The sequence below is a fragment of the Pelobates fuscus genome, chromosome 4 (assembly GCF_036172605.1).
Source record: "Pelobates fuscus isolate aPelFus1 chromosome 4, aPelFus1.pri, whole genome shotgun sequence".
Lineage (NCBI taxonomy): Eukaryota > Metazoa > Chordata > Amphibia > Anura > Pelobatidae > Pelobates > Pelobates fuscus.
Genome location: NC_086320.1, coordinates 378267436 through 378288336, shown reverse-complemented (window position 1 = coordinate 378288336; position 20901 = coordinate 378267436). Strand labels below are relative to the sequence as shown.

Here is a 20901-nt window from a genome sequence, read left to right as displayed (position 1 = left end):
ATGGAACTGGTAATAATCAACGAATACCAGACAGAGGGACAGAAAGCACATCTGGAATACAGGGAAAAGACTCAATCAGAATATTTATTTAAATATTTAAAACAAAGTTACAACAGGTTTACAAGATTCCTAAATATCGTTATTATAATATCATTATAATATCTATGGGACGTAGAGTGTCAGTTTGGACACCATAAGAATTTCATTGAAATTAAGTTGTTATGGTGCCAGGAGGCTCCTAGCGTTGGCTCACCTTAAGTGGTTACTTTGTGTGGTTACTGATTACATTTACCAGTTATTGTGAATTAGTTGGATTCTAGGAGGACAATCCGTATCCTATACACCTACCTTATAGAGCGATCGGTGTTCCCACACACAGGTACCGTTCCGTGTTTAATCCTCTATTCCCAGGCTGGAACTAATTGGCTACTTCTTGGTTTTGATTTTAGATATACATAGTTTGCTTATTTTTGTGGCGTACAGGACGTTTGGACTGTATTTTACAATTATTTTATTAAAAGTTACGTTTTATTCTTTCCAACTATAGTGAGACTTCCACTCCTTGGGGAATCATTTATACCCTTTTTCCCTTCTCTACTGATATTCTCAGCCCAATATACTTATTTTGGTGAATTCATTCACTAAGCGTAGAAACATAGAATTTGACGGCAGATAAAAACCATTCTGCCCATCCAGTCTGCCCAATAAGGGGTTACCCACCTCTCAGGAGGTGCATAAGTCACACACTATTCAATTATTCACCTTAAGTTATTAAACCATTCTCGAGCGGTTTATCCCCAAAGTCTGTGAGTGGTCACTTGAAGCTCTCAGCCAATCAGTGACTCCTCATTCATAAAACTGGCTTGAAAAAGGTATGTTTCTTTTCAAGTCCTGTCTGTAATGTCAATCTAAAAGAGAGAGGGGATTTATGGTTGAAGGTTTTCCTGTCTTTCTCCAACTCTAAGTTGACTTAGACTCCATAGTAAGCACCACCTGCATGGATGACCTTACGATTACTACACAGACAAAATAGTGTTACATCCACTAAACGCAAATTCTTCTTATCTTCTAAGGGCTAAACGTCTAGCCTGTTATTTAAATATTGACTACCTACAATCATGATAGGTGGGCTAATCACACAGGCTATATATCGGCAGTGGGAAGGGCCGAGCGAGATAATAGCTCAAAATATTCACAATGATTTCCCATGATACCCTGCCATCTTAATAGCTGAGCTTGACTGCTGGCTGAGTATCTTGGAAAATATCCACGAACATATGCTGTGCCCTAATTGGCCATCAATTGCCTTTTGTATGTATTAAGTCAGTTTGGCTGCCAAAATTATTGGAACCCTAATACACACAGGGAGAACATGGCTGAACTCTACTTTGACAATATGCATTTTTATTTTTTTTAAATAAGTTTCTTCTATACGTTTTATTAAAGTGCAATAAAGGAAGACAAACAGTCAAAACAAACAAACAAAACAAAATATTAAAAGTGAAATGAAACCGGCAAAGAAAAAAAACTATAAAGAGTTGGGTACATTCACCACGGCGCAAACATTTCATTTAAAGAAAGACAATGGGATTTTTAATTTTTTTTTAAAGAACACTATAGACCCAGCTGAGATAAAGTTCCCACTTTAAGATTCCAGTTGGACCTGGAGACACTTGGTATAGAAGGAGCATATTCACTTCACGTTTAGCTGAACTCAGCAGGTCTTCAAAGACGAGACGTGAAAGGAAAGTTAACGTTAAATTCACTTTAAGAAACATAGCAACGATAGATCCTTGGTTAATGCACCAATTGCAGATCCTCTTCAATCCTGGGGATAAACTAGTTCTTGCATCCTTCCAAGGTCAATAAAGCAATTAACATTTTATTTCGGCTGATTATATATAATAACTGCTCTAATATCGCTTTGAATCCAAAAGGGAGACACGTGTCACAGTTCTGAAAAAAACAAAATGGGAGTCTAGGTTTTTAATTTTCAAATACTTAGAAAAGGACTGACCTACCTGGTTTGCGCAAAAAAAAAAAAAAAAAAAAAGTGTAAACACTGTTGTTATATGATGAATTTTACTACAGTTAAAATGTATATATTTTTATATTTAAATGGAAGTACCAACAATACAAGGCTGCTCCCTGTATTTAATTGTATATTTCTGCCTATTAGTTATGTTACCTCGGAAAATCTTTCTTGAATTCATTTTTCTGATACATTTTTTTCTGCTGAGATCCCTGTTGTTCATTTGTATAAAATGTTGGTGTTTTTTTTAATTTGTATTTTTTGAGGCTTGATACTAAACTAGTGAATTGACATCACATCTGTTTGTTTAAAAGCTATGCATGGGCCATACGTATTTATTGCATCATAGAAATATATTTATTAGTAGTGACACTGAAATCGGAGGGGAGGACAGATCATCTGTGCTGGACAGAGGTTTTACAACCAGCGCTCTTCTCATCTTGAACCATATTACTAAATATATGAAACAAAAATACATTAATAAATTCTGCTACGGCAGCCTCTAGAAAATGGATGGATAGTGGACAGTCCCCTAAATAGTGGGCAATCAGAAACATTGCAGCTGGACCAAACAGGCCTACGATTGGAATGTGAGAGCCCGGCTGTAGGATTGTAACCGCCACTAAATTCTACACTACAAACAGAAAGTTCTCAACACTCCCATCTTTAGAGATGTACACATTATTATTATTATTTATATAGCGCCAACAAATTCCGTAGCGCTGTACAATGGGTACTGTGTTCTATTTACACTTCTTATAAACCTTGAGTTTAATATGGTTATTTTTTTGGTTTGTTTTTTTTGTTTACCTTCAATAAAAAAAGTCTGATTTATAGAAAGTGGGAAATCGTGTTTTGTTTCGAACTAATTTTTATGTAACTGTGCAAACGTATATCAAATACCTTGGAAACCAGTGGAATGTTGTGGATATTTCTTACGTTTTAGAACATTGGCGCAGAATTACTCTTTGCACACAAGTAAAAATTTGTAATTTGAACTTCTCGCTGCAGGCTAAATGAATATTAATTATCCACAGACAAACTAGACAATTGGGTGAATTTGCACTGAACTTGTCACCTTAATAAAGCCACGTTTGTAGAGTGTAGATTAGGATATTGTTATACTATCTTCCAGATTCATTATAAATAAGTCATATTTATTTTTCAGTAACATATTGGTTTTAAAACTGGGGAAAAAAAATCAGAAGATAGACTTTAATTCAGGGAACAATCAAACCTCTAATAACCAGACTACTAAAAAGAGAAATTGACAACAATACAAAGACAAGAAGAGGTTTTAACTCTATCAGGTGGCATAAACCCCTAGATTCCACATTTTGGGCACATTTGTTGAGCTTTTATTTTCGTTCGGCAATTAGTTCCCCCTTGGGTTTAAAAAAATGATATATGTCGATCTGTCTGTCTTTATGGTCTGTCCAAATACAAGCGACTATGTATATTCTTTGTGAGGATTTCGGTGCACATTTGGGGAGTTTAAGAAGCGGTTTTAAATAAACTATCTTCCAGGGTAATACTTCTGGAATGATGGCCTGCTTGCAATGCCCAGGATTATATGCGCTATGTTGCTTAAAGTTATTATTTAAATAGGTCTGAAATAGATCTTGTACTATAAACATCTATTCATCAAGGGTTTAATGGATATGTAGTTCAGGCCCAGCAGCAGTTCCATTCATTGTATAGGATGAAAAAAAAGTATATATGGAACTGCTTAATAAAATGATGTCCAGAAAGCAGCAATGTGATGATTCCCATCAACAGGGAATACAGAGCTGTGCACAACGCTAAAATGGACGTATACATTGTTCCTTTACTATCAAAAGAAGAAGTGACAGTCTTCTATATGTATGATGTTTTGCCAATCTCTGCAGTCATAAGCAACTATATGCAGAGGAAACAAATATATTGTTAAGGCATCCGTGAGAAAAGGTGCATTGACAATGACAAGGAATCCACAAATACACATGGAGAGGACATCAGGAAAGGGAAACAGGACTGCCCGGCAGATTGAACGAATGATCGAACAATTCCAGGTTACAGGCAGCCAAGTGCATTAACCTTTTATATTTTGTGTGGACATTCTGCTGGGTGTTTTTTTAAGGTACTTCTAAGCGGAAGTGCGTACATATATAATTATGTTATTAAACGTGTAAAGCGGTAAAATTCCGTGCGTCCAAAACCCCCGACCCTTGTTCAGCTTGTCCGAATATCACCCATGGAAAAAAAGATTTAGGAAGATGATTAAGATCAAAAAAAGGCTTGAAATTCGGCCAATCCGCGTACTGCTAAATATATACATTATCTAAATAATATAAATATTATGTATATAATTTGCAGAACACTGCATATTCTTGACATTTGGTTCACAGATCAAGCGACCAAAAAAGGAGTATTAAAAAAAAAAAAAAAAAGTGCGTGGATGTTTGTGTATATATTAAATATATTCTTTTTTTACTGCTATTGGTCAGTTTTCACTTTGTTTCCCACTATTGGTCAGTATTCACTTGATCTGTGAATAAAACTTACATTTTCATGACTGTCACCTAGCCATTTATCACCTTTTTTCCCCATTTTATTTTATTTGCTCCCTGGGCAAAACTCCAAAGGCCGATTCAAACGAACATGTTGGACCATCTCACTCGTTTTTGGAAGCTTCGGAGATGCTGAATTCAGCCAAAGCCAACGTCTCGATAATGTGTTACACATTATAACTTGCTGACTAATACATTTTATGTTTGGGTTGGGGGGCACACACAGATAGGGTTAGGAACACTCAAATCATTAAAACCACATATTGATAATAATCGGGACTTGTTTTCATTGGATATGACCGTTTTTCCACTAAATACACAGCTTGCAGTAACCCTAATGAACAAACACACAAGTTACTGAGATCTAAATAAATAAATAAGAGAATTACAGTACGTGAAACACCACAAGTTCAGAATACCAGGAATGTGATCGTCATGTTCCTCTGTGCTAGGAGCTGCTGGTTTCGTTACCAGAAAATCTGCCCAGACATTAAATTGTGTCCACACGCCACACAGTAAATGGCATGACTGTATACTAATTGTAACTTCCCATCTAAGAAGGCGAGATCCACAAATCTGTCAGCTAATTGTATCTCTTTAAAACCTACTTCCCTATTTCACTACATAATTTATTAGACCAGGCGATCCATGCTACAACGATGGTATAATGTCTAAAACCAATACGTCCACGTCTATGTGTAAATTAATATAAGCAAAACACTGTATATGTATAATGACAATATTTAACCAGGAAATGTATGTTTAGTGAATTTCATCACTAGTTTCTAGGTAGCTCCAGGTTTATGTTCTCAGTACCCAACTTTTACCTGGTTCTCCTTTGTTTTAACCCTGGAAGGATATGAGCTTGCTGCAGAATACCTACAAGTGTCATAATACTGTGTAATAAGGATGCGGAGATACTGAACTTTTGTTTTTTCTCGAATTAATCCACACAGCCCTTAGCTGCTATCACTTCTACAACTTACAGGTGGTCCTCGTTTTGCGACCTACCTGTTTTACAACGGCTTGCACTTACGACCAGCTCTCTCGCGGGGTGGTAGGTGTGAGCAGTTGTGGGAATTAGAGGGATTTCCTGCTCTGCTGCGTTCCTCTATGATCGGGGAAATGTCAGACATGCGCACCAGAGCAGGGAATCCCTTAATCTATGTTCGGGGAAATTTCCCCGAACATAGATTAGAGGGATTCCCTGCTCTGTTGTGTTGTCTATGGTCGAGGACATTTCCCCGAAGACCGCAGCAAAGCAGGGAATCCCTTAACTCCTAACTTACTGACCAATTCGTTCTACGACTGGGTTGTAGGAACGGAACCCGTTCGGTAAGTGAGAAGTGTCTGTGTTGAATGAATTTTAGTTTTAGCCGTCTAAACAATGATGTTTGCAATTTCACTGGTGGATCACGCCAATAGACACAAAAGCGCTATCTGTCCTCAATGCTTATCTATGACATGAACTTGACAAAATTCATCAAGCTTCACTACAATTAAAGTGAATCAGGGTTCTGTGAGGGATCTATCTTGGTGCATTTAACTGCATTGAAAAAATATATATATATGTTTTTTAAATAGTGGAACCCATATCGCCTGATAGATAGAAGATCGCAACAGACTTAATTCAATTTAGATATCTTTTCATATAGGTTTTCATTGAATGTCCATAGGGGCGTCGTTGTTGTTAATCACGTGACCTCAAGAATGATACTCTGACATCTCAACTTTAAGAACAAACTGATTATACTATTACATAGCAAACACAATCAAGAATAGTAGCCAAATTAGAAGGAAGGACAGGGTATGTATACAAGACCTCAGAGTGGCCAGCCGGGCTTAACGTGTGTCTAAAAAGGCGAGAAATCGTAGTAATAAAGGATGCCTAGGTCATGGGATACAGAGATAGACAAGTCAAGGTCACAGGGATACAAAGAGTCAGAATAGTCAAAAATACCAAACCGGGTCAGCAATGGGAATAAAAGAATATTAATAAACACACTCTCAGGCTAACAAGAACCACGACAGGGCAATGATTCCCAGAAAGAGGGGAACTTGTATATGGCAAAGAAGAATACTATTGGACACCATCATCACCCTGCACCAGGACAGACACACAAAGGGGTGTGACCTGTGCAGAGTAGACCCAGGTGTCCAACAAATATGACATCACAAAAAGGTAAGTATAACGTTTACAGGGTCCTGTAATTCTAAAGGATGCGTGTAGGTGGGACAAGGTTGCCATGGAACTCTAGCAACCTCACAGGTAATGCAGTGCTGTCTGCACTTCCGTGAGGAGAATGCCGGGTGACCTCCAAGCTGGAGGTATCCAGGAGAGCAGTGTTCACCTCAGTGAGAGCGGAGTGGGACCGGGACCTTCGTGGCTGCTGTGCGGCACACCCCTAAACCTGCAAATGCCAAGTGGCAGCCTCAGGTATGGCCGGAACCAACAGACCAGAGAGACCAGGAAGAGGTATAACCATGAATTAGTGAAGAAATGTACTGGGGGGGGGGGGGGGGGGGGAATTGTTGAGAGCTTTATCGATTAGAGTTAATATTTTAAATTGAATAGGGTACAGGAAGCCAATGTAAGGACTGGCAGAGGGGAGAGGTGTGAGGAATGACAGGAAAAGAAAATCAACATAGCGTTAGCATTAATTATGGACTGTAGAGAGGCAGAACGGTTCCTGACTAATTAGGAGAATTACAGTAATCAATGCGAGAAATTACTAGAGTTTAAACAAGCAGAGAGGCCGACAACAGAGTCTTAGGATGATGAGGGAAGACAAGATCACGTTTAAGGTTATTTACTAACATGAGAGTTCAAGTTTAATGCCACATTAGCGGATTGAATGTAATTATCTAACTCTGCTGTGTTTCCAGTGCAGTGACTGTGACCTTCAATTTGAATTCTCACTTTATTGAATAAAACTGAAAAACTTGCCATCATATGGGAGTTGCAGATGGCATTAACTCCTATCAACATAAAGCTTTTCCAGACGTTCACAGTGTGTTTTACACATGACAAAAACATACCAAGTTTGATCAATTTTAGCGTATTTGTTAATTTGTAGAAAAGTGTTGTCAGTCGTTTAGCCAGCCCTATTGGCTGCTGAATTCAATAAAGGAAACATGTCTCCCTATAAATGTGTTACTACCTCTCATCTGATGTGACTGTGATCGCTTAACATAATGTATATTGTATAGGGTCCTTTTTGAGAACCGAAAATGCCAAAAGCATGGGAAAAGTATTGGAAAACAATAGATTTTGCCTCTGAGGGCATTTAGATGGAGGTGAAAGGGTAACTAAAGGCTTGCTGGAAATGGAAGGCTCCGCACTATTTTATCTCTCTCTATATTGATCATTACAGTGCCGGCATTCAATTATTATATTTCTCTTTTATTCTCATTCTTTTGTAATAACTCCCCGGCAAATTTAAATAAAACAAACCCAGGAGTCGCACCCAGTGGCAAGTAGCTGTGTGATTTGTTTTTTTTTCCTGTTACTAATAATTAAAATAATAGAAAATAAAAGTTTAATAAAAGAGGGAAGCTCAAGGAAAATGCTAATTTGAGGCTAAAGCAGCAGATCAGGAAATAAAACCAGCTCAGTCTGAGAACATTTCCAATCAGCAAGTCTGATAGAATTGTCACATAACATTCTTTCACTTTATTTAGTGCAGTTAATGCTGTTAAATGTTCACATGAGCATGAAATATGAAGAGATGCATTTCCGGTAGTTAAAATGTACGATGTATTTTATTCCTCCGTTTTGACCGATTCCTTTCATATTTCTGGGCTGCTTTTATTGGTGTCTAAGGAGTGTTTTGCTATAGCAGACTTCAGGCATCGCATCAATTCATCAGGAGGGGGTGACAGAGAGTCTTGCTCAAGTTTTTGAAAGTCTTCATTACACATAACGAATGTTAACATTTCTATAATTTTCGTGATATCAAACATTGCGTGTTGGGGTCCAGGGGACATCACGAAGGATCCATTGGAGAGTTTTTCACAGGCTGAGTCAAACTCTGAATTCTCCAAGTCATAAATTCGATTTTCTGCTATTATCTTGAGGAAAATATAAAATTCCTTGTAATCAATTCCAGTGCATGATTTCATAATAACCTGCGAATTTAGAAAATACATATTAAAGGCCTGATTGCACTAAATCCATCTCTACGTGTATCTGATATCTATTGATCTATGATCTCTTCTGCCTCTGTCTAGCTCCATCCATCCCTGTACATGTCTCAGTGTCTATAATATACAGATATTCAAAGCAAGAAAAAAACAGACATAAAAACAGATAAAGAGGAGACAAAAGTCATATCTAACCTTTCATACGTAGAAAAGAATCTTGCCATTAGATGGAAAGCGATATTTCTTGCCAATATTACTGTGTGAGAGCTGCCAACGGGACTAAAAAACTATCAATAAATATTCAAATAGTAATTAAAGCGGCCTGAAACATTTTGGCAATGGGCAGGGGTTTAGTAAAGTTCCAATTTAGCTGCTAAGTAAATTTACCCAGAGCACCTCTAGTGGCCGCCTGAGTGACTGCACCTAGAGGTGTTACTAGGCAGTATCTAAACACTGCCTTTTCTATGAAAAGGCAACATTTACAGTGCTAAGACATCAGGACTGGTGGCTATAGTGTCCCTTCAAAGATTTCCAGTGTGCTTGTCATGGCTCAGATTTGGGAGCTTGTTTCAGTGAAAGTGTGAACTCTACATTATTTACAGTGAGGCAACGCGTAGTGCTGAACTTTGTGCAGGTAAAATGAATCTGTAAATTCTATTTGAATACTGAGCACAGCTGTATATTGACCACGAGAAGAAAACAAACCTTTCATAACATCAACAACCACCCCACAAATGTGTGACATGGTGCAGATGAAGACAGAAAATGAGAAACTGTTGCGTTAAAGCTTAGGACAGAGACCTCCTCAGCCACAGGAACCAGACAACAAATACATTGTTACCTGGCAATGATCGTGCCAGTTATCCATTGTCTCCTTCCATTCCCCAATCTCCTGGTGAACCGCCCCCAACTCATCGCGAAGGAACCGCCACATGACAGACACGTTGCAGCCATTCACCCAGTTGTGGTTAATGGAGATTGTGTCTGCCTGAAAAAGAAACAAAATGAAAATAAATGCACCTCATGTAGGACTATAAAAAGATCCCTGACAAAAAGTGTTCATTTGCATCTCGAACCAGAAATTCTGGAAGAATTGGGAAAAGATGATTACGCAAAATTACTGTGCCCAATTTGTATTATTCCTTAGTTCCTACTTGAGATACGTAGATATGACAACGATAAATTTAGAATTTCCATAAATCAGTGTGGAGTTTCCCTGTGTGTTTAATATCTAGCTATACATACCAACCTACTCCCACCCCCCACACAACACAGTTTGCTTGCTTACCAAGTTGTACACCTGATGGTGCCAACCACTTGGGATAAAAATCACCTGTCCAGCTTCCTGTACGACCTCGATGGGTGGGCAACACATGTGCGACTTGGGATACAGACTCTGGTCTTGAAGCACAGGTGACGTCACGTCGTATGGGAGGTTCCCACGATGATCTCTGAGAGAGTCCTCCTGGCCAGGTGGGAACAGCAACCATTTCTTCCGCCCACAGATATTGGCGGACCAGCTGTATGAGCGAAACACGTCAGCATGGAAAGGTGTCCTGTACAACAACAAAAAGTTACTTTTCCGATTTTATTTGTTTATCTATTTAATAAAATATAATTTAGTGTTGGAAGAAATGTCAGCTGAGCTAATTTGGCCCAGATATTCCAAGCTGGTTATTAATGTATCACAGCTGACTACAAATTAAATATACCGCATTCTCCCTAGCCCTCTGATAGTATCAATATAGAAAACACTGCTGACTAGTGCTGGCAGCCCGGTGTATAGATGGTACATGCCCGGTCCTTGGATTGTTTAGATGATTTAATTACTAATAAAACTGATGCAGCAGATTTATACACCGTACACGGGTCACATTTAACTTTCTCTCTCTCTCTCCGCAGATAAATCTTGGTGTTAAATGTAGAAATAAAAGAACATACTGTCAGCTACTATCTGCTACAAACCATAAATACAAGTGTGAAAAATCACTCTATCTAGAACATGACAATCCAGTCCATTGGTGTTGATGGAGTACAGTCAAACCCAATATTTCTCTTTTCTTTTTTAATTTTAAGCCTGTTTCCTCTCATGCTATTTTTCAATTTTTACAACTTCAATGGTAATAAGTGGCAGAAATAGCCCATACAAACAGTGATACTGCCATCTCCTGGTCAGAATAGGAAAGCGTATTCTAAATGTTTTTAGTTAAAAAAAAAAAAAAAGTGACACGTATTTAAAAGGGATGCTACAAATCTGTTTTATGTTTTTAAACATCTATATATCTTGTGACGTGAAGCAGCCCAATATCTATATGTGTTTCAATTTTGCTGGCTCGAACCTTTTAGTATTGTTAAGAAAAAAGTAGTCTTAAAAAGATTGTGTAGTGCAGATACTTTATCCAAATAAAAAGGGTGTAAGCATTTAATCACTGGGATTATTCACCAAACGGGCTAAAAAGCACAATTTAAAAAGATTTTCCATTCTTCAAACTCAGCTATTTTTGTTTGTTAAATATCTGCACTTCCCATTTTAGAAATTAGCCCTGTTTGTCTTTTTAAGTAGCTTTTTTTGTTTATTTGTAAAATTGAAAGAAAAACTAAAGCTGCTGGGAAGATTCTAAATCTATTTCTACCGCCGTACAAAATACAAATATTTTACTCTTAAAGGACCAACGATGGTCAACACCATCAGAAAAATCTTCCAATTGGAACCAATTGGAATCATATATCAAAATACAATAAACAACGAAACTATACATTATTAGACAGCTAGAGCTGCAGTATCTCATTGTGCTTTAATGCGGCACTAAAATCAGCAGAAAAACAGGACAAACCAGGAGCCAGTGGGTCCCATATAGACAAAGCGATAATCGTCTCCAGCAATTGCATCCCAATATTCATTCAACCAGTCAGAAGAAAAATACTGCGGGGTTCTGTAAGCATCTTGGTTGGGGAAAGCTCTATAAATGGAGAAACAAAAAGTTACACATTTTGAGAGAACACAGTGTTAATAAGAGGGACGCTCCACCGTCCACACACACACAAACACAAAAAGTAAAAACCCACTGTTTAGAAGATATAGCCCCACTGAAAACAAGCATGCGTTTAATTTTGCATTTGTTCATTGTGGGTGACTCTAAAAACAGCTTGCAAAAGCTGCAGTTCTCTTGCCTGCAGCATTTTCAAGCCCTAGCCTTCTTTCCAGCATAGACTTTCTGTGTGTGTCCAATCACAGACTCCCCAATGCAGCTCAATGAGAAGTCTTTGCAGGGCAGGTGCTCTGGGCAATTGCTGCCTCTTGTGTTTAGCTTCACTGAGCTAACCAAAACAGGAAGTAACAGGGTCAGTAGTCTGACAGCAAGGGGTAGTCAATTAACAAGGTTAAGTGCACATTTCTATTGAAGTCTAAACATTTTGCAAAATGAAAAAAAATGATGCATTCTTCGAACATAAAGCATTTCAACAAGCTAAAGTGCTTAAGGGGGTCTTATTGTATCGCTTTAAAGTATCAGTCCCGGACATGAACATACAATGTCGGCAAATAATGTGAATATCAAACACATCCGTACATTTACAATATTTCAGAAAATGTATAAATAGCTCTGAAAATGAAATAAATTCAATTGTTTTACTGGGAGAATATTCAGCTGCTGAAGTCTAAATAATTTGATATTATTATTAGCTATCTTACCATTATGTTACCAAAAATATTTTGGAAAAAACAGGAAACACTACACTATACTCATTTAGCCTCTTAAGGACCAAACGTCTGGAATAAAAGGGAATCATGACATGTCACATGTCATGTGTCCTTAAGGGGTTAAACTAAGAGAATTAAGATTCTGATAATAGGTGCAGTAATAGGTGATAACGTTTTTAGTATTCTACTCTGAAAGAATATAAATTCTAGCACACTCCTACACTAGGGGAATAAAAGGTCTGGTACTCTCCTTAAGGTTACAGTACTATCCTATTCTAAGAGCATATAAATTCCGATATTCTCCTATACTATGGGAATAATATACCAATATATGCCTATATTAGGGGGACAAATGTTCCAATACTCTCCTATATTAAGCAAAATAAAGATTCAGGTATACTTCTATACTAAGTAAATATAGATGCTGGTACTCTACAATACTAGGGAAATAAATGTTCCAGAACCCTTCCACACTATGGGAATAAAGGTTTCCTGTACTCTCCTATACTACATGAATAAACGTTTCCGGTACTCTCCTACACTACATGAATAAACGTTTCCGGTACTCTCCTATACTACATTAATAAACGTTTCCGGTACTCTCCTATACTACATGAATAAACGTTTCCGGTACTCTCCTATACTACATGAATAAACGTTTCCGGTACTCTCCTATACTACATGAATAAACGTTTCCGGTACTCTCCTATACTACATGAATAAACGTTTCCGGTACTCTCCTATACTACATGAATAAACGTTTCCGGTACTCTCCTATACTACATTAATAAACGTTTCCTGTACTCTCCTATACTACATTAATAAACGTTTCCGGTACTCTCCTATACTACATTAATAAACGTTTCCTGTACTCTCCTATACTACATTAATAAACGTTTCCGGTACTCTCCTATACTACATTAATAAACGTTTCCAGTACTCTCCTATACTACATGAATAAACGTTTCCGGTACTCTCCTATACTACATGAATAAACGTTTCCGGTACTTTCCTATTCTACATGAATAAACGTTTCCGGTACTCTCCTATACTACATTAATAAACGTTTCCTGTACTCTCCTATACTACATTAATAAACGTTTCCTGTACTCTCCTATACTACATTAATAAACGTTTCCGGTACTCTCCTATACTACATTAATAAACGTTTCCTGTACTCTCCTATACTACATTAATAAACGTTTCCTGTACTCTCCTATACTACATTAATAAACGTTTCCGGTACTCTCCTATACTACATTAATAAACGTTTCCAGTACTCTCCTATACTACATGAATAAACGTTTCCGGTACTCTCCTATACTACATGAATAAACGTTTCCGGTACTTTCCTATTCTACATGAATAAACGTTTCCGGTACTCTCCTATACTACATTAATAAACGTTTCCGGTACTCTCCTATACTACATTAATAAACGTTTCCGGTACTCTCCTATACTACATTAATACACGTTTCCAGTACTCTCCTATACAACATGAATAAACGTTTCCGGTACTCTCCTATACTACATGAATAAACGTTTCCGGTACTCTCCTATACTACATAAATAAACGTTTCCGGTACTCTCCTATACTACATTAATAAACGTTTCCGGTACTCTCCTATACTACATTAATAAACGTTTCCGGTACTCTCCTATACTACATTAATAAAACGTTTCCGGTACTCTCCTATACTACATTAATAAACGTTTCCGGTACTCTCCTATACTACATTAATACACGTTTCCGGTACTCTCCTATACTACATTAATAAACGTTTCCGGTACTCTCCTATACAACATGAATAAACGTTTCCGGTACTCTCCTATACTACATGAATAAACGTTTACGGTACTCTCCTATACAACATGAATAATCGTTTCCAGTACTCTCCTATACTACATTAATAAACGTTTCCGGTACTCTCCTATTCTACATGAATAAACGTTTCCGGTACTCTCCTATACAACATGAATAAACGTTTCCGGTACTCTCCTATACTACATGAATAAACGTTTCCGGTACTCTCCTACACTACATTAATAAACGTTTCCGGTACTCTCCTATACTACATGAATAAACGTTTCCGGTACTCTCCTATACTACATTAATAAACGTTTCCGGTACTCTCCTATACTACATGAATAAACGTTTCCGGGAACTCTCCTATACTACATTAATAAACGTTTCCGGTACTCTCCTATACTACATTAATAAACGTTTCCGGTACTCTCCTATACTACATTAATAAACGTTTCCGGGAACTCTCCTATACTACATTAATAAACGTTTCCGGTACTCTCCTATACTACATTAATAAACGTTTCCGGTACTCTCCTATACTACATTAATAAACGTTTCCGGTACTCTCCTATACAACATGAATAAACGTTTCCAGTACTCTCCTATACTACATGAATAAACGTTTCCGGTACTCTCCTATACTACATTAATAAACGTTTCCGGTACTCTCCTATACTACATTAATAAACGTTTCCGGTACTCTCCTATACTACATTAATAAACGTTTCTGGTACTCTCCTATACTACATTAATAAACGTTTCCGGTACTCTCCTATACTACATTAATAAACGTTTCTGGTACTCTCCTATACTACATTAATAAACGTTTCCGGTACTCTCCTATACTACATGAATAAACGTTTCCGGTACTCTCCTACACTACATTAATAAACGTTTCCGGTACTCTCCTATACTACATGAATAAACGTTTCCGGTACTCTCCTATACTACATTAATAAACGTTTCCGGTACTCTCCTATACTACATGAATAAACGTTTCCGGGAACTCTCCTATACTACATTAATAAACGTTTCCGGTACTCTCCTATACTACATGAATAAACGTTTCCGGTACTCTCCTATACTACATGAATAAACGTTTCCGGGAACTCTCCTATACTACATTAATAAACGTTTCCGGTACTCTCCTATACTACATTAATAAACGTTTCCGGTACTCTCCTATACTACATTAATAAACGTTTCCGGTACTCTCCTATACAACATGAATAAACGTTTCCAGTACTCTCCTATACTACATGAATAAACGTTTCCGGTACTCTCCTATACTACATTAATAAACGTTTCCGGTACTCTCCTATACTACATTAATAAACGTTTCCGGTACTCTCCTATACTACATTAATAAACGTTTCTGGTACTCTCCTATACTACATTAATAAACGTTTCCGGTACTCTCCTATACTACATTAATAAACGTTTCTGGTACTCTCCTATACTACATTAATAAACGTTTCCGGTACTCTCCTATACTACATTAATAAACGTTTCTGGTACTCTCCTATACTACATTAATAAACGTTTCCGGTACTCTCCTATACTACATGAATAAACGTTTCCGGTACTCTCCTATACTACATGAATAAACGTTTCCGGTACTCTCCTATACTACTTGAATAAACGTTTCCGGTACTCTCCTATACTACATGAATAAACGTTTCCGGTACTCTCCTATACTACATGAATAAAAAGTTTCTGGTACTCTCCTATACTACATGAATAACATTTTTCTGGTACTCTCCTATACTACATGAATAAACGTTTCTGGTACTCTCCTATACTACATGAATAAACGTTTCTGGTACTCTCCTATACTACATGAATAAAAGTTTCTGGTACTATCCTGTACTGGGGAGTAAGGGTTCTGGTACTCTCCAATACTAGCAGAAAATAGATTCCGATATTCTCTTAGGTGATAAATGATTCTGGTACTCTCTTATACCAGGGGAATAAAGGTTCCGGTTCTAAGAGAATAAATATTGTATTACTCTCCTATTTAGAGAAAAATACATTCCATCATTGGCACAGCAACCACTTCATCTCAGTGAAATGGTCTAGGTGCAGTGGCACTGTCCTTTCAGTCCTACAATGTTAAACATTGCCATCTTGTAGATACGGCATTGTTTTTATAGCAGGGGTCAACACACCTCTAGTGGATGTCTTCCGGACAGCAACTACAGGGTACTTCCACTGGTACAGCAGAGTTGTAGTCGGTTATGTTACGTTTAATGTCATTAAATGGCGAAGCATTTTATTGAATAAGTGAAGTGCATGTGATTCTCGTCCCCAATGCTTCTCAATCAGAATCACTGGATTGGATTAAAAGACGAAGATGAGACGGCATACGTGACGACATCGCCAGAGGTCTGCCCAGAGTGAGTCTTGGCACTAGAAAAGGTGTAAATAAAGCCTTTTTTCCCAATTTGCAGAAACCTATAGCGTTAAGACTATGTTTGTTTTCCTACCGACATATTGTTCCTTTAATAAAGGTTTTGGTCCCCTGGATAATGTCGCACCCAAACTATAGGGAATAAATATAGGCTTTCCTACTGCAAGGATCAGATCAGTACCTGTGCATGTGCCAATCCTTCAGGTAAAGACATCCATTGGCAGACAGGTAGTTGTTTTTTATATAATTTCTCCAGTAAGCGATGTATTCCCGAAGTGGGATCTGTTCTTTGGGATTGGAGTTATATTCTTTAACATCACAGTTTGCCACAGGAACGATCGCATCACCTGTCATTCAGAAAAAGAGAAATGTATAACCTAGAACTGCAGAATGTACTTATCAAATACCTCGGAAGATGTTTGTGCTGAAAGAAAATTATTTGCAATCTGATTTCTACGTCGGAGCTTAAACAATCAGTAAACATGTCAGAAACCAGAAAAACGAAATGTATTTTATCACTAATGCAAATGTCAAAGCCATAGCACCGGAAGTGCTCTCGAAGGGTATTTATTAGTAAGCACCCACACAACACATACCTTAGTGTCAGGGATACAGGGCATACACTCAGCATTGTACTTTATGGGTAAGAGGAACTGCAGTGATTCCCTTATTGAACTATAGGGATGGGGAAAGGAATTATACTGAACATATATACACCAAAATGTATCCTTCTTAGTAACAAAGATTTAATGTTATTATTATTAATGTGTTTGGTATAAAGAATACAGGGGACCAGTATTCTTTTTTTTTTTCTTTCCTTGGTATTATGTACTATACATATATCATTGTGGGTCAGCTACCGGTTCTTACCAAAATTCTGGAGAAGGTGATCCCAATTTGGACTGTTACTATCTGTGACCCAATCCGTCCGACTCCCCCAGTTCTCCGTGAACTTAGCCGAGAAAAGACATGGATTGTTTGTGACCAAATAATTCTGAAAAAAATTGTTGTAACTAAATAAATCTGGATCTTCAATAAAGTCTATTTTACAAGTGTTTTGGGGGATAATTTTAGTATTTTCATCTAACGTCCCATCCATAAGTTCTTCTGGGTCATTTGAATGTTAATATTTTTGAGGTCCATAAAAACGCTTCTTAAGGATTCTTCTTCTTTTTACTTTTTGTAACGTAGCCTGTTTGAATTAGAAAATATTCTCTAGTTATAGTAGAATTGAATATAGTTATATACAAAATCAAAGATTTAAAAATAATACATTTTTTAATACAAAAATTGTTCAGTCGATTAAAGCAAATTAGTTCCGTACTCACAATTGTGTTCCCTCTTGCCATCCTACATGTGTATCAGCAAGTTCTGCGGATGGCTTCACGCACATTCTACCTGTGTAAATACCAATCACATTAGCCAATCATTAGAGTAATCGCTGAATTAATTACACCCACGGACACACAGTGCCATACATGAAATGTGATGACAATAAGGTTTTTCCAATCTGACTGTTCTGTCTAATAATGACTCTGTTAAACAAGACTCATACATCTCTCGGAATTCTTATTCATTTTTATTTTTTAAAACATTTTTGTAAAACAAACACTCTCCAGTTCTACCAAGCCTGTGTATTCTACTAAAGCTAAATAAGTCCTATGAATCTGCAGTCTAAAAAATCACTTTGCAAACACCTGTCAGTTTCACAAAGATAAATCGCTCTCCACTACAGCTTCATCGGTCTAAAGATATTACTGGCCCAACTCACAGGTATAATAAACCAAGCTACAGCCATCACTTGAAATCCTTACTTGTCATAAGTAAAAACAAATAAACAAAACCACACTCAACAGAGTTACCAATCACATACATCCCAACATTGCCACACCAGTCTAATAAACTTCTCTACAGCCTCTCCTGTCTAATAAATAACAGTACAGCATTACCTATCCAATAAACCACTCTATCGCTCTGCCAATCTGCAGATCTCAATCAGTCTAATAAATCACTCCACAGATTCACCAGTCCAACAAGCCTCTTTCAGCAGGTTTCTATAAAACCTAATAACCCACTCTACAAACTTACTATTCCATTAAATCAGTTTACAGTCCTATCAATTCAATAAATCACTCAACAGCCTCACTAGTCTAATAAATAACTCAATATACTTACCATCAGTACAAAAAAATCTCTCAAGAACTTCACCAGTCAAATAAACCTGTACACAGCCTCCCCTGTGTCATAAATAACTCTACAGCAGAGGTAAGTCACCTTTGGCACTCCAGAAGTTGTAGACTACATCTTCCCTGGGGATCTGTCAGCATTCTGGCTGTGAGCATAATAGGAGATTGAATCCACAACACCTGGAGTGCCAATGGCTGCCTAGCCCTGCTCTACATCCTCATCAATAACCAACATGACATGCTCACCAGTACATTAAATCTCTCTTTATCTTCACCATTCCTTAAACCAACTCAGTAACCGGACTTGTCTAATAAATCACTCTGCAGCCTCACCAGTCTAATAAATCACTCTGCAGCCCCGTCTGTCTAATAAATCACTCTGCAGCCTCGTCTGCCTAATAAATCATTGCGCAGCCTCATATGTCTAATAAATCACTCTGCAGCCTCATTTGTCTAATAAATCACTCCGCAGCCTCATCTGTCTAATAAATTACTCTGCAGCTTCATCTGTGTAATAAATCATTCTGCAGCCTCTAATAAACCCCTCTACAGCTTCACCAATGTAATAAATCCATCTACAGCCTCTAATAAACCCCTCTATAGCCTCACCAGTGTAATAAATCCATCTACAGCCTCTAATAAACCCCTCTATGGCCTCACCAGTGTAATAAATCCCTCTGCAGCCTCACCAGTGTAATAAATCCCTCTACAGCCTCTAATAAATCCCTCTGCAGCCTCTAATAAATCCCTCTACAGCCTCACCAGTGCAATAAATCCCTCTGCAGCCTCACCAGTGTAATAAATCCCTCTACAGCCTCTAATAAATCCCTCTGCAGCCTCTAATAAATCCCTCTACAGCCTCACCAGTGCAATAAATCCCTCTGCAGCCTCACCAGTGCAATAAATCCCTCTGCAGCCTCTAATAAATCCTTCTACAACCGCACCAGTGTAATAAATTACCATAAGTCTTTAATAAATCCCTTTTTATTAACACTCTCTACAAACTCCACGTTACCAGCTTTGCACAGCTCGTGTTTCCGCCCGAGCCGAGATTCCTGGAGCACACGGTACGTCACGTGATCCCTGCAGGGCCAATCACAAGTCACAGCTGCCATGTCAGCAACACTTCCGGGAATGATACACAATGGAGACATAGTCACTCACCTGACGTGTCTCCAGCAAGGCGGCCATTTTGCTGGAGGTTTTCCCTTAGAGTCCATTTCCTCACTGGCTCCCGAAACATGGCGCCCTTAGCTCACTGCAGGTGCTCTATCGTGTTGGTTCATGTAACATCCAGGGCTGGGAGCTCTAGTGATTAGAACCTCCAGCAGCAGCAAATGTTATTGTCATCGCCTGGTCCCAACCCAGGACAGACCCCAGGGCCCCTCTGCCCTCTCCTCCTGTGCCAGCCGGACCAGCTGTACCCGGTATGTATTCCATGGCGACTGTCAGCCTGTGTGGGCGACCAGTCATCACAATGGGCGACTAAGAACGGGTTCACACTGTCATAATAATATACACATTTATTAAATGGGCTCCCTGTAATAATAATATACACATTTATTAAATGGGCTCCATGTAATAATAATAATATACACATTTATTAAATGGGCTCCATGTAATAATAATAATATACACATTTATTAAATGGGCTCCCTGTAATAATAATATACACATTTATTAAATGGGCTCCATGTTATAATAATATACACATTTATTAAATGGGCTCCATGTAATAATAATAATATACACATTTATTAAATGGGCTCCCTGTAATAATAATATACACATTTATTAAATGGGCTCCATGTTATAATAATAATATACACATTTATTAAATGGGCTCCCTGTAATAATAATATACACATTTATTAAATGGGCTCCATGTAATAATAATATACACATTTATTAAATGGGCTCCATGTAATAATAATATACACATTTATTAAATGGGCTCCATGTAATAATAATAATATACACATTTATTAAATGGGCTCCCTGTAATAATAATATACACATTTATTAAATGGGCTCCATGTTATAATAATATACACATTTATTAAATGGGCTCCAT

At 37.7% G+C, this 20901-nt stretch overlaps 2 protein-coding genes across 10 annotated transcripts in view; one reads left to right on the top strand and one right to left on the bottom strand.

Annotated features, from left to right (window-relative positions):
* Positions 1–8324: 8324 nt before the first annotated feature.
* Positions 8325–19923, bottom strand: JMJD4 (jumonji domain containing 4). Of its 4 annotated transcripts, none has more exons than XM_063450838.1 (8): positions 19843–19878; positions 17970–18039; positions 17512–17833; positions 16823–16988; positions 11559–11684; positions 10013–10244; positions 9566–9712; positions 8325–8709 (listed from the first exon to the last, which is right to left on the bottom strand). In XM_063450838.1, exons 3-8 carry the CDS (start codon positions 17738–17740, stop codon positions 8371–8373), a joined length of 1239 nt encoding a protein of 412 aa, XP_063306908.1. In that variant the 5' UTR covers positions 17741–17833; positions 17970–18039; positions 19843–19878; the 3' UTR covers positions 8325–8370. The 4 variants fall into 4 exon arrangements, with proteins under 4 accessions (XP_063306908.1, XP_063306905.1, XP_063306906.1 ...); XM_063450835.1 differs by having other exon boundaries at positions 10013–10280; positions 19843–19876; XM_063450836.1 differs by lacking the exon at positions 19843–19878 and adding an exon at positions 19788–19808 and having other exon boundaries at positions 10013–10280.
* A 92-nt stretch (positions 19924–20015) lies between these two features.
* The window catches only part of SNAP47 (synaptosome associated protein 47), a 70241-nt gene continuing 69355 nt past the window's right edge, over positions 20016–20901 (top strand). For all 6 annotated transcript variants that reach the window (XM_063452823.1, XM_063452821.1, XM_063452824.1 and 3 more), the window contains exon 1: positions 20016–20254. The gene's annotated coding sequence lies outside the window, so the exon portion shown is untranslated. The remainder of the gene's footprint in view (positions 20255–20901) is intronic.

What these genes read in the sequence shown, in the direction of transcription:
- JMJD4 (XM_063450837.1), bottom strand. Translation starts at nt 17,740, where the DNA reads ATGGATGGGACGTTAGATGAAAATACTAAAATTATCCCCCAAAACACT. An exon ending in AAGGATTGGCACATGCACAG is followed by an intron (nt 11,685 to 16,822) that starts GTACTGATCTGA and finishes CTCCATTTATAG; the next exon opens with AGCTTTCCCCAACCAAGATG. An exon ending in ACTGGCACGATCATTGCCAG is followed by an intron (nt 8,710 to 9,565) that starts GTAACAATGTAT and finishes CTAAATTCGCAG; the next exon opens with GTTATTATGAAATCATGCAC.